At 32.8% G+C, this 27,214-nt stretch overlaps 2 protein-coding genes across 7 annotated transcripts in view; one reads left to right on the plus strand and one right to left on the minus strand.

Moving 5' to 3' along the window:
• Positions 1 to 698: 698 nt before the first annotated feature.
• LOC134718730 (CD82 antigen-like) lies at positions 699 to 17,932 on the minus strand. The gene is made up of 9 exons (XM_063581421.1): positions 17,843 to 17,932; positions 17,661 to 17,744; positions 13,858 to 13,906; positions 12,626 to 12,678; positions 11,546 to 11,620; positions 8,395 to 8,463; positions 7,904 to 8,032; positions 5,934 to 6,020; positions 699 to 1,837 (listed from the first exon to the last, which is right to left on the minus strand). Exons 1-9 carry the CDS (start codon positions 17,897 to 17,899, stop codon positions 1,172 to 1,174), a joined length of 1,269 nt encoding a protein of 422 aa, XP_063437491.1. The 5' UTR covers positions 17,900 to 17,932; the 3' UTR covers positions 699 to 1,171.
• Positions 17,933 to 20,590: 2,658 nt separating this feature from the next.
• LOC134718752 (band 4.1-like protein 2) overlaps positions 20,591 to 27,214 on the plus strand; it is a 68,339-nt gene continuing 61,715 nt past the window's right edge. For 5 of the 6 annotated variants that reach the window (XM_063581439.1, XM_063581458.1, XM_063581467.1 and 2 more), the window contains exons 1-2: positions 20,591 to 20,712; positions 24,905 to 25,428. In XM_063581439.1, coding sequence (XP_063437509.1) covers positions 24,931 to 25,428 — 498 coding nt within the window. In that variant the 5' untranslated portion in view covers positions 20,591 to 20,712; positions 24,905 to 24,930. The remainder of the gene's footprint in view (positions 20,713 to 24,904; positions 25,429 to 27,214) is intronic. The other variant, XM_063581495.1, reaches the window with a different exon arrangement.

Consider the following 27,214-nt stretch of genomic DNA (forward strand, 5'->3'; position numbering starts at 1 on the left):
CTTGAAAAAAAGTAAAAACACAAAAATACCGAACTCCGAGGAAAATTCAAAAAGGAAAATCAAAAATCAAAAGGCAAAATCAAAAGTCCAAACACATCAAACGAATGGGTAACAACTGTCATATTCCTGACTTGGTACAGGCATTTTCTAATGTAGAAAATGGTGGATTGAACCTGGTTTTATAGCTAGCTAAACCTCTCACTTATATGACAGTCGCATCATATTCCATTAAATTGTCAACGACGCATGAACAAAACAAACATACTCAAAGAGTAAAAATGTCAAAAATAGGGGTACAACAGTCAATATTGTGTTATCATCTTAATGTATCTACATAAACAACAAATGTAACAAAGAAGCAAAAAAAGGGGTACATTAATTTAACATTCTCATTTTGCTTTTCTTATACGGCTGAATTTATCTATGTAAAGTCTACCCATAATGATAGAAGGTTTCATTACTGGTTTAAAAATGCGCGTATGAAATTCGCACAGGTAGACATAAAATAATTTTGTCGTATGACGGCATACATAAATGAAGACTTACGTAAAGTTTATATAACAAAAACAGACTTAACAGTAAAAGTAATAATAATAAATAAAATAATGGTGTGCTTTAAAGTATGACGGGATACATAAGTACAGTTTCACGTCAAATACGCTGAATTTATCTATGTGAAGTCTACCCATAAATGATATAATCAAATTTCTTTCAGATTTACGGAAACACATGAATATGTGACAATTTGTCAGGAACGATTTCAATTTAAGCAATTGAATCGTTTTTTCTTCAAAATCATGTATGAATATTTAAGAGCCATTGAAACCTAGCATAGCATGTATTTTTGTACAAGTATAGTATTTATAAGTTGATATTATTAATGCTACATGTAACCAATAAATGGTGCTTTGATGGTTGTTTATTTATGAAGAATTATCAAAAAGTTGATTATATAATTGTTGAAACTTTTTTTTAAGTTTTCTAATATTTAATCATGTTTAATAAACGAATGAACTGTATACATGGATAATTTTTCATGTCCAGATTCTTCAAATTAATATTGTTTTGTAAAGCGTCCACTCTGTCATGTACATAGTTTATCTTATACAAATGTTAATTACTAAATGAAATATCTGATAAAGACTATTTTTAAGTTATCATCATGGATTTTCTAAGACTTTACTTCTGGTTCAAAATTGTTTTCATCAGAAACACTGATTTGTCGTCTGCTATCTGACATATGTTTATAAGATGAAACTGACTCTGATCGGACAGAAGAATTTTCGTTATTGTCGATCGTTTTATCTCGACTCGGGTCGTCATTTGAGTCATTTGTAATGACAGATCTAGATCGACTAGCTTCGTCCTTACTCACAACAGGAGGGGGACACAGTTCTTTAGTACTCTCTGTATACAGTTTTTGTTCTTGCACATTTTCATCATCACTATCAGCATTTTTTTCAGCAAAGTGTAAACTTTTTTCAAGGTCATCAGCATTTAACTGTGGTTCAGATTTGAACTCAAACTCCTTATCGTTTATATCTTTTTCGGACATAGAATCTTCCAGATTGTCGTTACTTTCTAAATTTACCACAGCAACAATGCCAGCGTTTTTTCTGTTATGGCCTTCCTCTTGTTCTATCGTAGATGTAGAATTACAACTAGCGCCATCTATATTTCTTTCGTTTTCGGTCAAGTCCAAATCATTCAATTCTTCCTGTTTGGATTTTGAACCTGCTAGATTAAGCTCGTTCGGATCCTCGCCCATCATCGGTCTTACTCTTACCTTTTCGTGGAGACGAGTGAAGACTTGACAAGACAACATTCCACTGACTATCTGAAAGCAAATTAAGGTTGGAGTGAAAAGTAAATAGTTAAAAAATAATTTCATAATTTGATTGAAAACAGAACAGAAGAATCCGACCGGGCTATGATTCATTTCTTCCTGTTTGTATGCCTCCAGCCTATGAAACATAATTTCCGAGATAATTATTTATTATTCCGTTATTCAATATGCAAACCTACTGGATATAAATTTGAATAATTTGTAATTTTGTACATACTGTAAGTTTAACAGAATTTGTGTACAAATTTTCAATTTTTTTCAAAACTTTGTAATTTCTTGGTCAATGCCATTGATAGTGGAAATTTCTTTCCGATAGTATCACAAGTCCAGTAGTAAAAAAATGGCTGTTTACAAAACTTTTTATCTCCAAAAACTGCCATATTGTGCAACATTTGAAAATTTTGGTCCTCAGCGCTTTTGGAGTTTTTACGTTTTCATTCGAGTGTCACAGTTAAGTCTTTCTTAGAAGAATCGTGCGTACAAGGTTGTTATATAAGTCCACCACGATATAATGTTCTCTTCCTATCGTTTAGTGTTCGATGGTAACTGTTTCGGACTATCCCGCATATTGTTATATGTGTAACATACTTAATATTGCGATCGGAAACCAGTCTAGATAAAACGATGCTTGTACAGTGTATCCAGTATTAACTGTTATAATTGTGTACTCTAACGCAATCTTGGTTATCACAGGTACCAGAATTATAATTGTATACGTCAGACGCGCGTTTTGTCTACATAAGACTCATCAGCGACGCTCAGCTCAAAATAGTTATAAAGTCAAACAAGTACAAAGTAAAAGAGCATTGATGACTTAAAATTTAAAAAAAAAATGTGTCAAATACGGCTAAGGTAATCTATGCCTGGAATAAGAAAATCCTTAGTTATTCGAAAAATTCAAAGTTTTGTAAACAGGAAATTTAAAACAATGACCATAGTATTGATATTCAGGTCAACACCGATGTGCTGACTACTGGGCTGGTGAAACCCGCGGAGACAAAACGTCCACCAGCAGTGGCATCAACCCAGTGGTGTAAATAGTTATCACGGGTACAGGATTATAATTTAATACCATAGTTATCAGTTATCGCCAGATGCGAGTTTCGTCTACATGAGACTCATCAAGGTCACTCAGATCAAAATAGTTATAAAGCCAAACAAGTACAAAGTTGAAGAGCATTGATGACTCAAAATACCCCCCCAAAAAAGTTTCAAATACGGCTAAGGCAATCCATGGCTGGACTAAGAAAATCCTTAGTTATTCGAAAAATTCAAAGTTATGTAAACAGGAAATTTAAAAAAAATGACCATAGTATTGATATTCATGTCAACACCGATGTTCTGACTTCTGGGCTGGTGATACCCTCGGAGACAAAACGTCCAACAGCAGTGGCATCAACCCAGTGGTGTAAATAGTTAACACGGGTACCAGGATTATAATTTAATACTATAGTTATCAGTTATCGCCAGATGCGAGTTTCGTCTAAATGAGACTCATCAAGGGCACTCAGATCAAGATAGTTATAAAGCCAAACAAGTACAAAGTTGAAGAGTATTGAGGACCCAAAATTCAAAAACATTGTGCAAAATACTGCTTAGTATCTATGCATGGGATAAGAAAGTCTTAAGTTTGAAAAATTTAAAGTTTTGTAAACAGGAAATTTGTAAAAATGACCACAATATTGATATTCATGTCAACACCGGAGTGCTGACTACTGAGTTGGTGATACCCTTGGAGACGAAATGTCCACCATCAGTGGCATCGACCCATTGGTGTAACTAGTTATCAAAGGTACCAGGATTATAATTCTGATATGCCAGACGCGCGTTTCATCTTCATAAGTCTCATCAGTGACGCTCAGATCAAAATACACGTCAACCCTTGCTGTTTCATTGGCATCAAGCCAAAACAGTAAACATGAATGAGACACAAACCAAAAGTCGAACGAAAACCTATCTATAAGTCAACATAATTATATTAACTGTTTAAATTATGAACTACAAATACTAGTACAATACATAATTTTGTTACTGTTTGAAATAATTTTGCCAAAGAGAGAAATATAATTATTTCTATAAAAGAAACGAATTTTTTAAGTGGAAAAATGTTTCATTTCTAATTGGATTTAAACAAGAAATGTACGCAAGTTTAAAATTATATGCATGGTACCTATTACAATCTTGGATCACTATTTAGAAAATATTTATAACCTATGAGTTGAAGGATTTTTCGATGAAACTATTAAACCAAAGGTTTCAAGCGATAAGGTAGAAATCTCCCCTCCAAAAACTGTACCAATTGTCGTTACCACAATCTCTTCCTCTTTCTTCGTATGTGACATACTGAGTTAGTTCTTACATATCAAATAGTAGCAACAGTAGTATACCGCTGTTCAAACTCATATATCCATGGACAAAAAAAAATCGGGGTAACAAACTAAAACCGAGGGAAACGCATTAAATATAAGAGGAGAACAACGACATAACACTTAAATGTAACACACACAGAAACGGACCAAGCATCAGACAAAATCCCACGAGAATAACAAATATAACATCAAAACCAAATACATGAATTTGGGATAGACAAGTACCGTGACACGTCTTATCGCAACGTGATAAACACCGTGTTGACAAGTGGAGCGGTATATGATTATCCTTTCGAAGCATCTGAGATCACCCCTGGTATTTGGTGGCGTTCGTGTTGCTCAGTCGTTTGTTATAAATTTTGTGCTTTGTGTTAGTATTTTCGTTTTTCATGGCGTTGTCCGATTATTTTCAGCTTAAGATATTTGAATGGCCCTTTTGTATCTTATTTTGTCTTTTTTCTTGCATCTTCAAAGAAGCCATTTAAACTACACAGCTACTTTTGCATAGTTTATATTTCTGTACTTAAATATGTAGTACTGGCAATTTACTTTTAATATTTAGTACTATTTCTTTAAATTATTGTAATATTTAGGTACTTGTATTTCACAGTACTTGATTTGTACTAAATATTTTGGTACAGAAATAATACAATATTCCATGTTTGAAAATCATAATTTTATGACATTTGAAATAGAAAAACTTTCAAAATGCTGAAAATATAACGGTAATAACCAAAACTCTGTAGTATCTAAATTTCAAGTACAAATCAAGTACTGTTAAATACAGGTACCTATATATTACAATAATTTTAAAGTAACAAAATAATACTGAATATTAAAAGTAAATTTCCAGCACTACAGATTTTTAGTACAGAAATAGTACCTTTGCAAAAGTAGCTGTGTAGGACAACTGAAAAGCACGACGATCTTAGATACCACATTGTCAACTTCCAATTTCTCTGTAGTAACATAGTATCAGCCCAACCGTGGGACGTTCACATATCTCAATTGAAACGTTTTGTACGTGTATGTTCGCATTATACAGACTGCATTAACAGGGTTGTGCATGTAATGCAAATCGTGTTCGTCAGGGTTATGAGAACGAAGAAGTAAAAACAGACCCTATGGAAGTGGTATGATCATCACCACGAATTGGTTGGCCAATACAATGTCTTTGTGTCTCAACACACGAGAGACAAGTTTTGGCGATCTTAAATATTAAATCAGAATTGTCGTCTTCTCGATGAATCCAACACGTGTTTCGCGTTCCGTAAGGTTAATGTTGGTTGATTCTTAATTTATGTGACGGTTTATTCCATATTAGCCGATGAATACCCTGTCAACATACGCGGTATCGATCCTTTCAGAGTTTGGTCAATCCCCTCAGTTGTTTCCCTTAATTTGTATGCATATTTTGATCGTATTAACTTTATTTCAACACCACCAAACTATTGCTACTCTTATTAACGATATCAATAGGCCTTAAGTTTATCCGCTGTCACAGTAACTAGCATTTCTGCAAATAAAGTTCATTCTCTAGAAATCATAGTTTTTTTCTTTATAAATATTTACGTTTAAATTTAGTTCCAGGCTATGCATATGAAGTATCAAATAAAGGAAATATTTTTCATTAAAATTAATATGGTTCTCTTAAAATATATGAGTAAAGAGATTAGGTTTTGTCTGTTTACAAAATGTGGGGTGATTTATATAATTACCTGTACTAGAGCGATTCCAACGAGGACAGCGATCCATATTGCCATATTGTCTGTCAGCCATGTTTGGATTGCAGATAGGCACGATATCTAAAAATTAATGTAAATATTTACTCTAAACACAAAATCAAATGAAAAGTTACATTTTTTTCGGATTAAAACATAAATCTAATCGATTGAACCAAAAAGGAGTATATGAGAACAAAGAGAACAAATTGCATTAAATTTTAACGTTTATTTGCTGCGTAGTTTGTTAACCTCCTAATGTTTACATGTATTTGTATATTCCTGAATTTCAAATATGTCGGTTTTTTTGGGCTTTCCTAGAGAAACTAAATACACAAAAAAATCGATTCGGACATGTATAATTTATAAAATGATATTTTGAACTAAGACAAAAGTATGACAACAGGACAAAACATATAATTAGAATACAAAAATACTAAACTACAAGGAAACATTCAAAACGGAAAGTCCGAGATTTTCATATTCCTGACTTGGTACCGGCATTTACCGCTGTAGAAATGATTGAATTTTATATTTTCTAAACCTTGTATAACATGCAGTCGCATATAATTCCACTATATTGACAACAATGTGTGAATGAAACAAAAGAGAAATTATAGGTAAGAAATTCAAAATTGGGGTACAACAGTCAAAAAGGTTCTTGGTAAAGAAATAAAGGCAACGGTAGTTGACCGCTGTTCAATAAACATAATTCGATTATCAAAAACAGATCCGGGTAACAAACTAAAATCGAGCAAAAGACATCAATTATTAGAGGAAAACATCGGAACACAGAAACACTAACCTTCAACAAAAGCAAACCCAAACGCATATATACATAGAAACGGACTGTATATAACATATATAACAACAATCATATTATATACTTGGTACAGGAATTTTGAGAAACTATTATGAGTTGAACCTGGTTTAAATGCTAGCCAAATCCTCCGCTTATATGGTAATGTTGATTCATAATCAAGTGGACAAAAAACAACACTCTTTTAAAAAAATAAAAGATATTTACAGTACAAATTCGAACTTGCTGTTAAGAGTTGATTATTATTTGAGTACAATGGTTATTCGAGTTGTTACTTTATACTACCAGTAACGCGTGCTGATTTAAAAAAATACATTTAGAAAAACGTAAAGTGTTGTTTGAAACATCTAACGTGTAATATGTTGCTTTCATACGTATATATGGTACATATTGTGTATACAAACATGAAGTAACGGATATTGATTCATACTTGAAGTAAAGGGTGCTCATTCATACTTAATGTATTGATTGAACCACTATTTTTGACATTTTTACCTATTGCGTCTGTTTGTTTTCTTCAAGCATTGTGGTCAATATAATGGAATTTGATGCGACTATCATACAAGTGAGAGGTTTAGCTAGGTATGAAACCAGGTTCAATCCATCATTTTTCTACATAAAGAAATGCATGTCCCAAGTCAGGAATATGGCAGTTGTTGTCCATTCGTTTGATGTGTTTGAGCTTTTTATTTTGCCATTTGTGGTAGGCCCAAGTCAGGAACCGGTAAATCAGTGGTTGTCACTTGTGTCTATATACCACTTTTGTTTTTCGTTCATTGTTTTGTAAATAAATCAGACCGGTTGTTATCTCGTTTGAATTATTTTACATAAGTCATTTCAGGGACTTTTATAGCTGATGATGCGGTATGAGTATTGCTCATTGTTGAAAGCCGTATGGTGACTATATGTGTTCACTTATATGTCATTTGGGATCTGGTAAAAAGCTGTCTCATTGGTAATCATATCACATCTTCTTAATTTTACATTAAATTAAAGGAGTCTTCTTTGCACTTGAATTAACAGTTTTTAGTTTGACCTATAATGGTTCACTTTCACGAATTGTGACTTGGATTGAGAGTTGTCTATTTGCAGTCATGCCAAATCTTCTTATATTTATTTTCATTAAACAATGGTAATTCATACTTACGGTATAGAGTGTTGATTCTCGTTTTGCAGTAACTGTTCCAAACATCTCTGATACTTTAAAGCAGCTGTCAGGAAAGCTGGCATAGTCACTGCCATATTCACTATAACTTTTTATTCCACAACATTTCAACTAAAAAAGATCTATTATTATTCAAAATCTAATCTTCGTACTTAACTAATTTCTTTTTTGTTTCACATTTCCTTACACTCACTTTGAATCCTCAACATAAATGAAGAAATAAGAAACTTAGCACTGTTACTGGATGACTTAGTGCATTTACCGTTTATGATATTTTAAAAAGAAACATATAGCATGTGAAATTATCAGATTTGAAAATAGAAAACTAAATTTATATCTCAGAATGCTTTAAAACAGCTGATATATGTATAAGGTTAGGAATTATTATCAAACTTATATATTGTCAAACTGAAAAGTAAAGGTTTTCTCGTGAATATGGACAAGACCATTAGAAAACTGTAGTATCAACTTACCCCAGTCTGAATTGTGTATCTGGCTTCATCGTTCACTTCATTCCATGTGGCTTCTAATATGGAGGGTATCTAAAGGTTAACAATAAAAAATGACCTATTAGCATTTTCATCATATTACTTTCCACACAAACCTTTAAAAAGTATTATTTTCAAAATATATCATGCATAGTGCTTCATTTTCTCGTTTTAATAGTTTTGTTTTTATTTCCAAATTGCAGATATTCAACATAGAACAATAGGGCTACTAACGGCACAATTAAGAGAAGCCAGATAACTGTTTTGTTTTACCTCTGTACCGTTATTGTAGAATTTATTTGCCTGTATCATTTATCATCCATCCGCCATTATTTTATCTAAATTTATTTTTATAGTAAACAACGTCTTTAAGCAAAATATTGTCAGAATTTCCGTTTTATCTGTGACTTGTATTTTTAACTTTTGATAGGATTTATGTCAGACAATTTAACATGACATTAACGGTACTTGTTGTATGATTGCAGCCAAAATATTTTTAAATCAAAAACTAAATACAAACGTTGAAGAGCTGATAATATCTGAAAGGACCTACTTAACCCCATAAGTATAGCATAACACAGACAACAGACCTATATAAGAGGGCCAAATGTTCCATTATTTCAATTGGTTTTTAAAATTTCATAACAAATGTAAATAATTTTATAACAGAATATTTCAATGATTTAATAACAGAATATTTCAATAATTTTATAACTAAAAATTTCAATGAAATGATACCCGTTTTTTACCAGTGCTGAAGTGCTGGCTACTTAGCTGGTAGTACCCTCTGAAACAAACAGTTCCAACAGCAGAGGTATCGACCCAATGGTAAAAATAACATTAACGGTACAAATATGTATGCTCAGAAGCGAATTTCGACAAACAATGTCTCTTCAGAGAAGTTCAAAGCCAAAATATTTATAAATTGTGTTGCAAAGCGGCTAGGTTTAATTATTTCTAGTTAATTATAAGACACAGAACACACCTTTTCAACATCTGCATTGTAGAAAGGATGAAGTAGAAAAGTATCTGCATGAAACACTCTGAGACAAAGGGATATATGTACCTTTGGGATATTGTCCAAGAGTTTAAGAAGAAGAACAATCAACAATAGACTTTGAAACAAAGAAACCGACATGGAAAGAAGTTCAGTAGGTGGGGAAAAAGACAAGAGAATCAGCACCTGGATACAGCGGTGTAACATACAAAGTAAACAAGAAATACCAAAACACACGAAGGCAGCTATTTAGAACACTATGGAAAACGGGACCGTTCCAGAAAGCTGCCAGAAGGCAGAAGGCTACTTTGTACCAAAGGAAAAAGATTCAAAAGATGTTTCACATTTTAGAACAATGTTACTGCTTAGTGTAGAGGGGTGAACTTACTTCTCTATATTGGTAAACAGAATTACAAAGTGTAGAGGATGGTTGCATGGTTACATCTATATGTAAAAAGGAGGCATTGCAGGTTTTTCGGGGTGTGTAGAACATAATAGTGTCCTACGCCAACATGCAAATGCTTATGGATCAGACCCACACAAATTGATAGAGATGGCAATGGATCACTACCGCATTCCAAATCGAATATTGAAAAAAGTACAAAATTAATTTGGTGGTATACAGCTGTGATTTACTGTAGATTATTAGACAAAGCATGGCATATCATAGAGAAAGCAATAGTAACGGTTTGTACCATCTCACCGATACTATTCATTATGAGCAAGAATGTCATAATGAAGGAATCTGAATGAGACCAAGAGGTCCAAAGACAGATTCAGTGATTGTTCTACCAGCAACCAATGGACCATGGATGACCTTACAGTAACAACGGCATTTTAATTTCAAGCAAGAGAAGTAGTCTCGTGGGCCAGGATGAAATTTAAGCTAAAAAAGTCAAGATCAATGATACTCAGAAGGAATCAGATAACTGCACAGTTCCAGTTTAAGATTTAGGTGATGAAACACCAACAATCATAGATAACCATATTATATATAACTGCCTTGAAAAAATTTTTGATGACACCCTAAAAGACAACATCAATATGAAGACAGTACAGACACAGGGTGCAGAATAGCTTCATGAGGTAGACAAAGGTTGATTTCCTGGGAAGTTTAAGAATTGGATATACCAAAACTAACATTGCTTCTTATGATACATGAGATGACAGCAACAACAGTCGAAGCCACATAAAGAAAGATTAACAGACACCTTAAAAATGGCTCGGAGTACCACCAAGTTTTACAGCCTAAGGTCTTAATAGTCTATCAGCACAAATACAGCTACCTTTAACATCAACTTTGGAAGAAAACAAGTGATCAAAGAACAGGCTTGTTATGACACTCATAGACTCAAATGATAGCTTGGTCAATAAGGCTTGAATCCAGACACGTACTGGGAGAAAATAATCAGCAAGAACTGCAGTATATTCCAGGCGCATATTTATTGAAAGGTAACAAAAAATTAACAAGTCGTGTATTCTTGGGAGGTACATTACATACAAGGAAAAGGCCCAAAATAATATCCTGTTTCTGCATGGAATGGGTTCACATTTTTTTTGTCTCGCTTCGCTAGGCGATAATAAACTGCCTCCCCTTACAGGACAGTCAATTTACGGCCCTGCAGTAGACCAAGCAAAAAGTATTCTTTATCATCAAAAGTTGGGAAATGTATATCCGATATGCAGGTGAAGTAGGTATATTGCAAATAAGGTGGGGGATTGATAATTTCAAAGTTGAAATTGTCTCGTTTGTTATAGGTTCTAGTACTGAGATGACAGCGTATGTCAAATTATATTCATAAGTATAAAATGAACCAGAGGAAGCTGTGTCTGTTGTTTCTTTAATTTCTAGTTCTGAAGGATATATTAATGGATCAAATCAGAAAATTTTGGATTGTTAATGGAAAGAACATCATCACTATATCTGAATGTTAAATTAAAGAATCTGGCTTCTTTGATCTACTTGTTTTGACAAGTGTCTGAAGGAACTCTGACAAGTTGTTTTTGCGGAATTTTTTGAAGAAAAAGTGTTCAATTCAACTTCTTGTAAATTTCATAACATTCCTAGTACAATAGACTCTTTTATCTGGAAATTGTTATACCTACATAACTTTATAAATATATATAAAAGAAGCATACCTGATCTTTTTGCGTGTACACTACGATAATCAGAATAATCTCTATCATTCCAAACGTCATTGAAAGTCCAAGGTACTGCAATGTTAACAAAAGTGTTTAAGGATGAATAAATATAATAAAACAAATATTTTTATGCATACTTCACCAATACAATTGACAATCAACTTTAGATGGGAGTAGTCCTCCACATGAGAGATTTTGAACATCATTTTTTTTTCCGTAGGACGGTCTGATGTACTTTTATTCCTCGCTTTTTTAAGTTTTTAATTTAAAATTTTGAAATGCGTCAGTATAAAAATATGCGAAATTTTGAACTACAGAATGTACAATAGAAAAAATGTATTATGTAGGTACCTCGATTGGATAAATCCGATCATCCACTTATCTGTATGCCTTGTTGTTGATATTGATTGATTGAGTTTGGTGTTTATGAAAAAATGATTTTCATTTCCCTTATGAGCAACGTGTTTTAAAGATCTATGAACAGTAAGTGGGCGGTGTTTCAGACTCCTGCAGAATTGGCCATATAACCAGGACACTTTGATCTACTACTGAGGGTTTTCTTTTCTTAAAAATTGAATGAAATTCTGAAATTTAACGCCGATGGATGTATCGGTTAAAAACGTTCTCAAAATAATCTTCGATTTCCCAATATACCAAAACCAGCGCATATTATCATTCCTTCTTACAATTTACTTAAGAATTGAATGCTTCTTTTTGTAAATTTATTGGGGGGTAAAAGCGTTGACCGAAGTACATTTTGTATGAAGCGCGGAAGCGCTTCATTCTAAAAATGTACGCACGGTCAACGCTTTTACAACCCTATAAAGTTACAAAAAGAAGCATTCAATGCTTATAATTACATTTTTTAGCTAGGATCATGAAAACACGATTTTTATCCAGTTTTGTTATATTCACCTGTGCACTTTATTGTGGGACCTCGTGTCATCATGCATGATAAATGTTATTGTCTCATGCAATTGATTGGAATAACATGTGATGTGCTGTTAGCCAATCAGAATAACGTATTATAATGAAACATACATCTAATGTAATTATTTATTGATAACAAAAACTTACCACTTTCAATAATAGCATGCTTCCAAACATGCCGCCAAGACATCCTACGAGTCCTATAATAGTAAGTATATTCTAAAAAGAACATGAATTCAAAGAAAATAGTGTACACTTTTAATAATTGTTTCATATTTATTCAAATATGGAATACATTTAGCAGTTCTTCAGCTTATGTTTCAAAACAAGAGCATCTAACATTCTTAAAACTAGATGTGTCAAAGCGACACGAATGGCCCCGTCCCAAAAAGTTGAAAATTCTGCAATTTCAATATAAACAAATGTGGACACAAACATGATGGTAGTCTCACATATCAAAAATCAGCTAAAAATCTGGAGGGAAATAGAGAAAAAAACTGTGATTTTCAATAATTTATCAAAGTCCAAAGCCCGTAATTTCAGCGAAAATAAGCGGAGCGTAACGAAACTTAAGCTTGACCTATAACTCATCATAGTTAACTCACATACCAAAAATCAGCCCAATATCTGAAGGCGTTTAGAAAAAAGTCCATATAACTGTGATTTTCAACCATTTCTCAAAGTCCAAAGCCCGTAATTTCGGCAAAAATTAGTGGAGGGGAACGAAACTTAAAATTGATCTGAAACTCATCATGGCTAACTCAAATACTAAAATTCAGCCCAATATCTGAAGGCGTTTAGAAAAAAACGGAAAGACGGAATTTCGGACTAGGGTAAAACTATATGGCACCGACAACTTCGGGGCCATAAAAACTATAAATAATTTATTAATGGTTTGATATCCAATCCTTGTTTTTACTTTTCCTTTTATTTTTTTCTTCTTCTAAGGAATGTTTTCCTTTTAATCTGTATTTAGATGTTCATTATCTTGGTTTTCTAACGTGTCTCTCATTGCTGTCTAATTTCTTCTAAAACTTCATGTTAGTACTATCATTATTCAAAATATTTCTTTTAGCAGTTTTATTGAAATGGTTCTATTGGATGTTTAAAAGTTATTCTTAAACAAAGCGGAATAACTCAAAAAACATTCTGTACCACTCTGTGTTGATTTGATCCCTATTTTCTTGTTACTGTTAATTAAGACTATACAAATGAAAAAAGTGACACATTGTAAGATTCGAATAACTTCAAAATTTGATATTTTGTGAAAATTATTTTACCATTCTTTTTGTGCAGAGATCTGTTTACACATCTTTTTTTAATCTTATTTTATAGTCGTTATCATTCTTTATGATATTAGGTACTTGTTTTCAACTTACCAGCAAGAGCTATTAGGACACCAATGGCTATGCCGGCATAAAATACTAACTGAAATAAAACACATCGTGATATCATTCTGGTGGAAAAAAATGACAACATATTATTAAAATAGATTTTAGTGCAATAACAAAAATGTAAATGATTGGTAAGCATACGAACAAAGGTCAGAGTCAGATATATTGATGTTGATGCTTGTATATGTACTATAACACTTATTTCTTTTCCAGTATTATATAACGTGTTGATGTATAGCAATATAATATTTCCCACATAAAGTAACCAACAGTTAGCGTGCATTAAATTCCAATATTGCACTAGTGCAATAAATCTTAGAAATCCATGACGTCATCAACGACAAAATCTTAGTTTAACCAATTTTTACTTACAAATATTATATTTGTATACAATTAAAGGGTTATTGTATGAATATTGGGGAATACTGTCCCTCGTAGAAGATATACTCGGAACAATATTATACAATTACTGTCTTTTGGTGAGGTAAATGTGTGGTTTTATTGACTTTTGAAAAACTGATATTCACTGAGGCCAACGGCCGAAGTGAATATCAGTTTTTCAAAAGTCAATAAAACCACAAATTTACCGAAACAAAAGACAGTAAATGTTTTATTCCATATTCCGAGAGAAATTAAATTGTAATGGAAAATATTTACTAAAACCAATTGTACATCAAACGTGTTTTTACCAAAATTATACACCTAAAAGCACGCGACGTTTTGCGCGGTGAATATCCTTTTTCCGCAGGTGAATATGCTTATTTATTCAAAATCCCATTCATATAGAAAACCCTACTAATATTTTATCAATATGGAATAATCCCCAATATTTTTATGCAATAACCCTATAATACTATTAAATTAGAATCTATAATATATATCTTTTTTTTGCATTGCTTTCTTGTTGTAAAAATTATAAAAAAAAAAAAGCAAAATGAGTCAACTGGCAACTTGTGTAGAACCTACAGGACTACACTGACCATTCAGTTTTTAATTCATGATGAAATCTGCTATCTTCCTATACATTTCTTCGATTCTGATGCTTATACATGGTATATATTTTTTCAATGTCGTTGCCCGTCCAACAAATTACAGTATATATATATCTAACATTGTTGGGTTGATGTTTAGACGAGTTGTATATATATATATACAACTCGTCTAAACACCAACCCAACAATGTTAGATCTGTAAATTTGCTTTCGCAAATTTTTGGTTCTTCCCTTGCCGGGATTCGAACCCATGCTACTGTGATATCGTGACACCAAATCGCCTGCACTGCAGCCGTCCCGCTAGACCACACGACCACCTGGGCTCTCATTAAAAGAGCTTTCGGTGGCCATATGTTACCTTTCCACGTCAGTTTTAATCTAGCGGCGTACTACAGTACATGATATATTAGGCATGAAGATGTTATTGTTACAGATCAGCTAAATTATCTATAGTAAAGGATCCTACAAATTAATGTAAGATACAGTCACAGAAAATAATTATATTCATAAGTACGTCTGAGTCAGTGACAACCCTACAACAGATGTATCCATCGGATCGCCATCAATGATGGTGATACATGGCTGTGTACATAATGTATATACAACTCGTCTAAACATCAACCCAACAATGTTAGATCTGTAAATTTGCTTTCGCAAATTTTTGGTTCTTCCCTCGCCGGGATTCGAACCCATGCTACTGTGATATCGTGACACCAAATCGCCTACACTGCAGCCGTCCCGCTAGACCACACGACCACCTGGGCTCTCATTAAAAGAGCTTTCGGTGGCCATATGTTACCTTTCCACGTCAGTTTTAATCTAGCGGCGTACTACAGTACATGATATATTAGGCATGAAGATGTTAATGTTACAGATCAGCTAAATTATCTATAGTAAAGGATCCTACAAATTAATGTAAGATACAGTCACAGAAAATAATTATATTCATAAGTACGTCTGAGTCAGTGACAACCCTACAACAGATGTATCCATCGGATCGCCATCAACGATGGTGATACATGGCTGTGTACATAATGTATATACAACTCGTCTAAACATCAACCCAACAATGTTAGATCTGTAAATTTGCTTTCGCAAATTTTTGGTTCTTCCCTCGCCGGGATTCGAACCCATATATATATATATATTTACAGATCTAACATTGTTGGGTTGATGTTTAGACGAGTTGTATATACATTATGTACACAGCCATGTATCACCATCATTGATGGCGATCCGATGGATACATCTGTTGTAGGGTTGTCACTGACTCAGACGTACTTATGAATATAATTATTTTCTGTGACTGTATCTTACATTAATTTGTAGGATCCTTTACTATAGATAATTTAGCTGATCTGTAACAATAACATCTTCATGCCTTATATATCATGTACTGTAGTACGCCGCTAGATTAAAACTGACGTAGAAAGGTAACATATGGCCACCGAAAGCTCTTTTTATTGAGAGCCCAGGTGGTCGTGTGGTCTAGCGGGACGGCTGCAGTGCAGGCGATTTGGTGTCACGATATCACAGTAGCATGGGTTCGAATCCCGGCGAGGGAAGAACCAAAAATTTGCGAAAGCAAATTTACAGATCTAACATTGTTGGGTTGATGTTTAGACGAGTTGTATATATATATATATATATATATATAGTAAGATCTCGCCGGTTACTGTTTGGGTTATTATTTTTGTGTTATTATTTGTTAAAACAATGTACATGACCTTCAAATTAAAAGTTTGTTTTTGATCTACAGTATTCAATGTGGAATACTTTCTACATAAGACTCGCATTCCGCATGGAATACTATAAACAAACTTATTTACGAAAATTTTCATGGCGATGTATGTTCGAGATTTACTTAGTTTGTTCATATATGATCATATATAATCCATATTATCTAATAGTAGAGAACTTTGGTAATGTTGTTTTCATATGAATATTTCTGAAGGAGGAAGGCAATGTAAGGGCGTTTTCTTTACACAACATTCAGGGGATGACTACATGTATACATGTGTAAACCGCAACGACTGACTTCATTAATGACTGTAAACAACACTAGTAATGCAGATATATTATATACGTCAAGAGACGATTTGATGAAATAAATACTTCAGGAAGTAATCAATCATATACATTTAAATAAAAAAAAAAAACCATCGTTTTAATAGCTGTTTTTCATCTCGGTGTTTGCTAGAGGGTCTTAAAATAAGCCTTTGTTTTATTCATATTTCATTTTATCTTTACATTGTATATATATCTGTTTTCATATTTCTTATATTATATTTGCAGTCCTTAAACATTTCTTTGCAGTATATACTAGTTTTATTACTTAACTATGATAAGGTTGTTTTTTTACTCAAGACTCAAGATGAAATACTTTTTATTTGTTTTACAATAATTCCGTCGTATGGAGAATCGGAAAACATAAATAAAGATACATTTAGCAAAATAAAATTTTAGATAAACTGTAGTGAATGCGTAGCGGTCGAGTGGATTTTCTATGCGGATCACTTTCACCATAAAAAAATGAAGAAACCTAAAGAAATATGAAAATTGTTTAATCGGTAAAAATCAGAAACATCTGATCAAGACAAGCAAACCAATATATAAGGCAGTTATTGTACTTTGTTCTAGTTCAAATGATACATATTTACAACAATCCTTGGTCAAAATTATTTTAGGACTATGGGGCTTGGATATTATTTGTCACAGCTAAAATTATTTGTTTAAAAGAAGGAAATTATCATTGTAGTGAAATATATAACTATGATCATCATATAGAATACTTACAAAACTGCCAGACATAAATCCTGATGTACTCGGCAATGTACTCAAAGTCCATCCTACGAATCCAAGAAGTCCTCCGCCAATGAACTAAATAACAAAAATATGTAAATACGTACATTTTGAACAACTTGACATATTTTTACTTAGTATTCATCTAAACGTATGTGTTCAAAAAACGATCTTACCCAGAAAAACAGATTTGCTGCTAAAAACAGCAATCTCAGTGTTCCTATATCTGCCATAATTTTTGTGTCATCTTTCAATATACAGAATACAGTAAAAGTTTTCAGAACGAAAATATTAATTAGCATTATGAAAACGATTTTCTTTGTTTGCTTTTCTGATTTCCGATTAGCAGAAACGTTTCAAAACAAATACAAAAGTTAATATTTATTTTCGAAGTTTCAAAACTAAGTCGTCGTGACACATGCATGTCAGTATATATTTAAATAAAAAGGTAAAAATAAAATCTCTGCTGTCATAAAATTATTCGGCCAAAGGTAGTTTCTCTGAGGGTAGTTTTCAAGAAAGTTCACCCCTCTATAATGTTTTGAACAAATGTTCACAAATATACGACACGTAGGCGTGAAGCTTTTGGGCATGATGCGATATTTCCCAAAATGTGGTAGATTTTGGATAACATAAAAACAAACATCCTCTATATATGTTAAAAAATTACTTGTCACTAAACTGGTGTAACTGGTATGTAAAAAAGACTTTTCCAAATGAAAAAAACTGGCCGTGCGATTTTCTGTAGATTCAGTTTAATTGATGGATGTATATTCAAGATTAGAAAATATTTAATTGATTATATGAATGCGATATTATTTTTATTATTTTCTTAAAGTCGTTGAAGGGTCTTACAAATCATATAAAGAAAATCACAGCTTTTTTTATGAATACAAGAGAAGAAAGGGGTATGCGTTCAATGGTCTCAAGGAGACAGAAACCCAACGACAAAAAATATATACAGGGTTCAACAATATACTGGTGTCTATACAATAAATCAAGCTCTAAATGAACCTAAGTCTATAAATGTAAATAAATTAAACAGCGTCTGTTATTAACACCCAATCTACGACAAACTACTACTGACAAGGTGTCTGAGTCCAGGGAAACACTTTCAAGAAGCTGGCTACACTTTGTCTTTAAGATCTCAACCATTCGTCTTTTTTAAACTCACGTACATACAATCCAAATCCAGTACATAAAAAACACTTTAACTCTACTAGTGTGCATCATTAAGTGGTGATCATATGCACTTTAGATAAATAAGCAAATATTTTATATACTTCAAAAGATGTGCATAAACAATGACTTGCACAAACAATGATATAAAATTGAGAATGGAAATGGGGAATGTGTCAAAGAGACAACAACCCGACCAAATAAAAAAACAACAGCAGAAGGTCACCAACAGGTCTTCAATGTAGCGAGAAATTCCCGCACCCGGAGGCGTCCTTCAGCTGGCCCCTAAACAGATATATACTAGTTCAGTGATAATGAACGCCATACTAATTTCCAAATTGTACACAAGAAACTAAAATTAATAAATAATACAAGACTAACAAAGGCCAGAGGCTCCTGACTTGGGACAGGCGCAAAAATGCTGCGGGGTTAAACATGTTTGTGAGATCTCAACCCTCCCTATATTCTTTAAACATAGAATCGAGTTGACTTAAGCCAGATAGATATGATAGAGGGGAATGAATAAACACCGTGTTAATTTATTCTCCATAAAATATTTCTGAATTTGCAATAGGTTATCTTTCGTTGCACGGAATTGTGTTTCTATTTTTAATGTAACTTTTAAAAAAATGCTGGTTCAAGGTAAGGTTGCTCGATCCTTAATATATAAACTGCATTCAATTTTAAAAAAAATCCAATTAACAGGAATTTCACCAACTGAATACTTTCTTTTATTTTATGGCATTTGTTTGTTTAAATTCGGAGAGAAATGGTAAGTAAGGTCTTACTAAAGTAATAGGGTCGCCTGTATTCCCCTCTTAGACCGTACAACATATGCTATTAAAAGAGGTTGTCCGTTTGACCAAGGAGAATATATGAGACCTCCTTATTTTGACTGTACATATATATATATATATATATAACTCGTCTAAACATCAACCCAACAATGTTAGATCAGTAAATTTGCTTTCGCAAATTTTTGGTTCTTCCCTCTCCGGGATTCGAACCAATGCTACTGTGATATCGTGACACCAAATCGCCTGCACTGTAGCCGTCCCGCTAGACCACACGACCACGTGGGCTCTCAAAGTGAACATGCACTCAAAATTTTAAACGAAAAAAACAACGTATCTAAATTGGATTTAAGTCTTTCACATCTGGAAAAAGTTACATAATCTATTACAAAACATAATTACTGACTAAAATCCGCGTGTTTACAAAGTCTGTGGTGAGAAACTATTGCATTACTTGTTATTAGGTTAGTCTAGAAGAGCTGGTGCATACTGAAGTCCAGCCCTGGTCTCATTAAAGTGACAAAACACAATTTGAAAATAAGTCATTGAGGCCAGGGCTGGACTTATACATACCGGTACATGATATTTACTAAACAAGGCAAATTTTTGCTGCCAAACTTGTATACCATAAAGGTCAAATTATTGAGCTTTCGTGTACGGACATTTGATAGATATTGGTAGGGATACATTTTTGTCGCTAACAAAGAATCCGTGGCTGTCGAATTTCTACGTTCTATGTCAATTTTATTTCAAAAAATCTGCTTACACAATGATGTACTGTTGATGATAACAGCTTATTCTGAAAATACACCATCTCGACATCTTAACAATACAAAACTTTTTTAAAGAAAGTTTTATCTATCTTCAAAGTTTTTTTTTCTAGTACTGAAATCGAAGAGTTTAATTTATTTTTTATTAAGTAAAAGTAAACATTTAAAATTTGGCAATCAACAGTGCACCTAAATTATGCAACAAAACGGAAGCATTTTTAAAGCGATTTATGAAATGTGATATGTGTTGATGATTGAGCATCCTTACTATCAGACATTTGACTAGCAGGCGGATGAACTGAGGTGAGTGGCGCACTAATTATAGTTCTCATGTCAGATAATTATATTTGTCATATAATCATGGCAAAAATTGTTTTAAAAAAATAACATTCAATTGTAAATTGAATAAATGTGTATTTCTAGTTATAGTCTACATCGCAAAAAGATTAAGGAATAATATGTATTCGTATTAACTTTCTTGTATTAAAGTAAACGAGAGAAAAGTGTGATCATATTACCAAATATTTCTGATATTAAAGACAAGAAAATGTATCAAAACATATGTTCCATCTGCAAATGTGTATGAATGAATATATGTATGTTTTCATTTGAATTAACTTTTGCACCTGCTGTAATGTTTTCTGCGAGGCAAGTTAACTATAAGTACAATCTCTGATACCCGAGGGAAAACTCTTATAATTTATGACAAGATATCAGTAAATTATAACAAGGAGTTGTGGTATGCATGGTAACCTTGGAGACAAATGACGAATTTTGAAAAATTACATATGTATACAACTTTCAATAGTGAGTATTTGTTTTTGTCGCGTTAAACTGCAATTGTAGTCTTGAAGTCTTTTCATAATTTATTAAGTTTTTGTGTATGGGATACACGGAGTTGTTTTTTTATAAAGCTGCCTAATGAGAGAAGTGTTCATATGCTTTTCTTCAAGTTTTTTTTTTAGAGCATCCTCGCAGCACAATACATACAGCCAATGTAACTTGCAAATATTGCTTTAGCAAAACATGTTCCTCTTTCTTGTAGACAACATTGTACTATAATTTTTGGGCACATTTTAGAGAATTTTACAGAAAGTTGCACTCTCCCACAAAATACTAGGCCTATTGTTCATAAACGTGATTGCAATTTTACCGTAGTTATATCTTCTTTTTTTATATAGTGTATTGCCAAATGGTTAAATATCATAACATTCTTTTTTACTTAAATATAAATATAAGTTGGAACATTTTTCATCTTTTTGTTTTTATAATTGTTACTTTGGTAACCAGAAAAGCGTACAAAACATCTTATTGTTGATTTTTTTGTTTGTTTGTTTTGGAAACGAAACGAAATGTTTTGTATCTCTATAATTAACTTAACAACTGCCAAACACGATACATTGCGTAACAAATGTTATCGTAACTGTTGTTATACATACAGACAACGAGATAAGTGCAGCATTTCATATCTGTTTTATTGATTGAGTGAGCAATTGAGGTCACATTTATTCTCACCCTTTTGATGGTGTATATCAATTTTCAATAAGATTCTTATCATATCATGTGCAAAACAACTTACATCCGATTTTCTCATATTTTATTCCCCTTATAACTTAAAGCTGAACAGTGGAGGGGAAAAGGTACTGTCAAGCCTGCTCTTAGCATGCAGGAGACCTTTTTGTACTGGTATAAATGCAGTTATCTGTCTACTGTTGCTTTTGAAATGTCAACCAATTAATACTGTTAACGTGAAAGACTCTGCCATGTATTATTCTACTATATTTTTATATGTTGTTACAAACAAGGCTTATTATTCCACTATATTTTTATATGTTGTTACAAACAAGGCTAATGTTTATCCTATTGATTGTTGAACATGAAGCTACAGTAGAGCAAAGACCAGATGATATAAATTTCCTTATAGTAAATTTTCCTTTCTTGAGCGTACTGTTCTCGTGTTTACTTCATATACTGTTCAGTTTAATGTTTTATAGATACACAGTGTTAATTATGTTATGAAGTAACACTGTGACTTCCTTTACATGGCTACATATATTAATTAATTAACTTGTAAGTTAGGGTAATATACTGGTTGTTGTAGGATCCATATTCCACATGTAGAATTACAACATACACCTCGTTTTATTTATTGATTGGTATCATTGCCTGGAATTTATTTGTTTTTTACATGGGCACAGAATTTTCTTATTTTGAGTGTTATTTTAAATCTCAGAACAGAATTAGTGTATTGTTTGTGTATGTCTTGTCTTGTTCAGTTTCGATATTTTCCCTATAGTATTGTCGCTTTGGTATTGTTCACTCATATGTTTAGTAGTTCTAATCAGTGCTATCACTCTACATTATACATAGCCTTCAATAGTGTTTTAGAAAAATCATAAATTTTAGTACGAGACTAAATAATTGGTAGAACAATTCATGTGTCGTTGTTGGCGAGACATATAGTTAGATAGAACTACTATAAACTCGCAGCTTGCAGTCAGAGCATAGATATATATAAACCAATACATCTATAATCTGAGTGTATGTGCAAAAGACGATAGTGTTAAATTTGTAGTACAGTAAGGTGTGAATCAAGCAAATTTCCGATAAATAAACGGAACAGGATGTCGGGTCTGTGATTTCTTAAAAACACATTCTAGCCAGAAAATGTTAAGGATCAGTCATCAGATATACATATAAAAAATAAGATATGGTATGATTGCCAATGAGACAACTATCCACAAAAGGCCAAAATGACACAAACATTAACAACTATAGGTCACCGTACGGCCTTCAACAATGAGCAAAGCCCATACCGCATAGTCAGCCATAAAAGGCCCCTATAAGACAATGTAAAACAATTCAAACGAGAAAACTAACGGCCCTATTCATGTAAAAAAATGATTGTATGCTTTATGTGCGTATTGGGATACTATCTTTTTGTTACATTCCAACAATCAAATAACTAACTACTAGTATACACCAGAAAAGGAACTGGATTTTAAAACAAGATTCCAGATCTAAATGTAGGTTCACAAGTCTATAGAAAAAACGCTGAAGCTTGCTGCTTGCATTAAATGGCAAAGAGTATAGAAGTGTCTTGAATATTACAATACGATTGCACGAAGGGAGCTGTTGATTCCATACAAAAATAAAACACTGTTACCGATTTTACAGTTTCAAAACTGGATTTCAAATACACCTTTCGAAGTAGTGTAATTGATTAAAAATTCCCAGACAATAGTTATAAAAACATCAAAAATGATCTTAACCTTTTAGCGAAATCGTTGTGTGTTCAATCGAGATATAGGATATTGTTGTTCATGCTGGTTCATATGTATAGGAAAGAATGTTAACTCGAGTCGACCACTACACATATGATGGCAATAACTTAAACCAAAAATTTAAATTGGAATGAAGATACCAACGTATTTGTGCTTTTATGATCTTTTATGAGCATGAACCTCTGTTGTCAAGCAATATTCCTGCAAACCTATTCTCTTTTCGTTCCCACAAACATATTCTCTTTTCGTTCCCACAAACAGATCTTTTTCGAAGTTAGTTATCACAAATACAAGGTCGTCTGCCTCTGGAATCGATATTATCGGTAAAACTGTAAATATCAAGGTCCCATTAGATTACGGTCATCGTTATCAAATCATCAATATTTTAGTAATCAATTAATTAAATGCAAATATATCTGCAGTTAAATTTAAGGAAATATGGAGTTGAAAGGAATAATAATAAAACTCCACAGTTCCTAGAGACAGACGACAGTCACGCAATCGATGCTTTCAGACATTCAGATCTATGATTTGCAACATTAGTGCACAGCGCCGATCGACCTTCTTTCATTCATTTTTTTGTCACAATTCTGATTATGCAACTTGTATCAACAAAATGCTTAAGGCATCAATAATATGCAAACTTAATATAATCAGCTGCTAAATTTTAAAATGGAAACAATGTAAACATTGAAAACGTAAATTGAGCTGAGATCCATTCCCTTTGTTTGATGCACACAATTACAGAATTGATCTGTTAAATAGAATTTTGTCATGATATTTGCCACTATTACGCTCCACGCATGTCATTCTCTTATTATATTAACAAGAACTATTCGGATCTTTTGTCAAAGTTGCACACAGATGATACATTAATGTAACTTTGACATGATACTATATGTACCCGTATCGTTAAATTACTATTGAAGTATCATCAGAGTGACATTTTTTCTTTTGTACAAAATAATAGATTATATGGAGTGTGACAATCTTACCATTGATCACATAACAAAAGATGGTGGCTAAATAGTTGTGTCTTTTTGTTTACACAAGTAATTTAAAGCAGCTTCTGGATCAGGAATATTTGAACATATATATAGTACTTCAATATATTCTGAAAAAGCAATCAAGTGTTTTTTTAAGCAATCATGGTTCTCCAAAATTGACTGATTTGATATTTATAAAGAGGTAAATATAAACATTTTTTCTAGGAGTAGAGTATTTGATAGGATAAGCCATGGCCGAAGAAAAGGGGAAAATCGAAGAAATTAATTCTCCAGAGACAGAAAAGTTTCTATCAGACAATGTGGATGATAATAAAGCTGAGAAAAATTTCGAGAAACAAGTGATAAATTGTGAGCCCGCAGTGATGAATGGACCCGGTGTTTCACCCTCTCAGTCTATGGAATCTGACAGCAACCTCAAAACTGAGACGTCAGAGTCCAATTCTATGGAATTTTCGCAGGATTTACAACATGATGATATGGACGATAGTACAAAACTTGCTGAAAATATCATCCAAACTCAGTCAATACCTCAGGAAGTAGCTGCAAACATTGAACAGGTAAACAACACTACAGAGAACGCATCTACTTCTTTAGCCGACAATAGTGATGTGAATCCAAGTAAACCAGAAGAAACAATAGAGTCTACTGAAACACCTTCAAATGTTGCGGTAGAGCAAGACACAGAACATAATGTACCTATAGGGATCGTGAAAACTGGCAATGGATCAGTAAGTATAATAAAATGTTTTGTCATAGATGTTGTTTCAGAAGGGAAAATATCCACAAGAATGTGCAAAATATATGCATATTGTACAAGCGTCTATAGATTTTGAACTTGCTGCACGGTATGCAAAGTACAAAGTACCTACTCGCTATTCAAACTACTCATCTTAATGTTTGTTTCTCTTTGAATTGCTGCTCTGTCTTATTGTTTATTTCTGTGTTTCGCAAAATTTTGGGGCGGATCCAGCCATTTTTTTAAATGGGAGTTCCAACCCAGGGAAAAGGGGGAGGGGTTCCAACCATATGTCTCCCATTCAAAAGCATTGATCGTTAAAAACCTACGTATACAATCTGTTTTTATGATATACATTCCATTCAAAACACACATGAAACAATATAATAAAGTTTGAATTTTGTTCCGTTATATATGTGAATTCTACACATCTTCTTTTTTATATTTACAACTATCCTCTCCTTGATAGGGATGAACTTGAAGGCCAGCATGTGTGGAAATCCGACATTTATAACAAAATAACCCGTAGATGACCGAAATAACAAACACGGCTAAGGGATCGGAGCTTAAATGGTTAGCAATCAATGACAAACAAACGACATCATACGATGGTCTAGTTTAATCTAATTCTAAAAGATAGAGAGCGTTAAACTATTCGGGGAAATGCTGCCAAATAGAAGTACCTTATGTTATGTTAAATCATCCTTTGTTTGACTGTTGACAGTTAATACATTTTCTTCCAACAAAAACTACGCCGTTATAAACTATAAAATATATAGGTCAAAATCTTCTATGTTGAATTAACACTTAAGAAATTAGGTAGCTTTTCTTAATTACTGGGAAGCAAAAACAAAGCTACAGGCTATGTTTTATCTGACATCAGGAGCTAAAATCACTGCCATTAAAATACCTTCTTTAATCTACCAATGTTAGATCGTTCAATGGACTGTCAGTTGATAAGAAACAAGGCCTGTAATGATGATTGCTATATGAGATCTGGCTATAATCTTCGAATTATCTTTTTTTGAAGTTAGTTATGTTACACAGATATACACAGGGTTCAGTGATTCCTACATATATGACCGGGGTAGATCTTTGTCTTATAATCCCGTCAAATAATTAAAAAGATTTCATAAAACATACGAATAGATATGACCACAACAACAAAACGATTGTCAGTTATAGATCTGTAGATGATTTGAATCTGTGCAAAACTTTATAAATAAGCAAGTTTATAATTTAGTTCCTTTTAAAATATTTAAAGACCTGTATAATTGGTATCTTTGCAGAAATTGTATCCTGGAGTCAGCATTCAAATTATTGTTTTGTAATTGCATGTACTTATAATTATATGTACAGATACCAGCAAATAATATATTCGTTTAATGAAAGAAAACGTTGTGATATGACATTGGAATATAACCGATTTTTCTTCAATATTATGAGTGTTACAATAATCTCTTACATTATAAAGAAATAACACTTAGGCATAGATTAACGAGAAAGGGTAATTCAAAGATTGATCTTATGCTCTACAACAATTCAAGCTTCTTGCTTCCAAGACTTAGTGGCATAGTCAAGTATAAATTTCAGATTTTGTCAATGATATTGTGTTTCGGAAATTTGCATTATTAGTATTTAAAGTGGGAAATTGAATACTGACATATGATAGGTGTAGGTGTTGAACAGACAAATTGAAAGTGAAAAGTAAACCAGACTAATTGATTCGAAATTAACTAACATAAAGATGTTAAAGATCCGTGAATGTCAGACTGACA

The sequence above is a fragment of the Mytilus trossulus genome, chromosome 1 (assembly GCF_036588685.1).
Source record: "Mytilus trossulus isolate FHL-02 chromosome 1, PNRI_Mtr1.1.1.hap1, whole genome shotgun sequence".
Lineage (NCBI taxonomy): Eukaryota > Metazoa > Mollusca > Bivalvia > Mytilida > Mytilidae > Mytilus > Mytilus trossulus.

Bases quoted from the DNA above. Each gene is read 5' to 3' on its own strand.
- LOC134718730 (XM_063581421.1), bottom strand. From the start codon at position 17,899: ATGGCAGATATAGGAACACTGAGATTGCTGTTTTTAGCAGCAAATCTG. The intron at 11,621-12,625 runs GTAAGTTTTTGT...TTAACATTGCAG, and splicing joins GCATGCTATTATTGAAAGTG to TACCTTGGACTTTCAATGAC. The intron at 8,033-8,394 runs GTAAGTTGATAC...GATCTTTTTTAG, and splicing joins GATACACAATTCAGACTGGG to TTGAAATGTTGTGGAATAAA.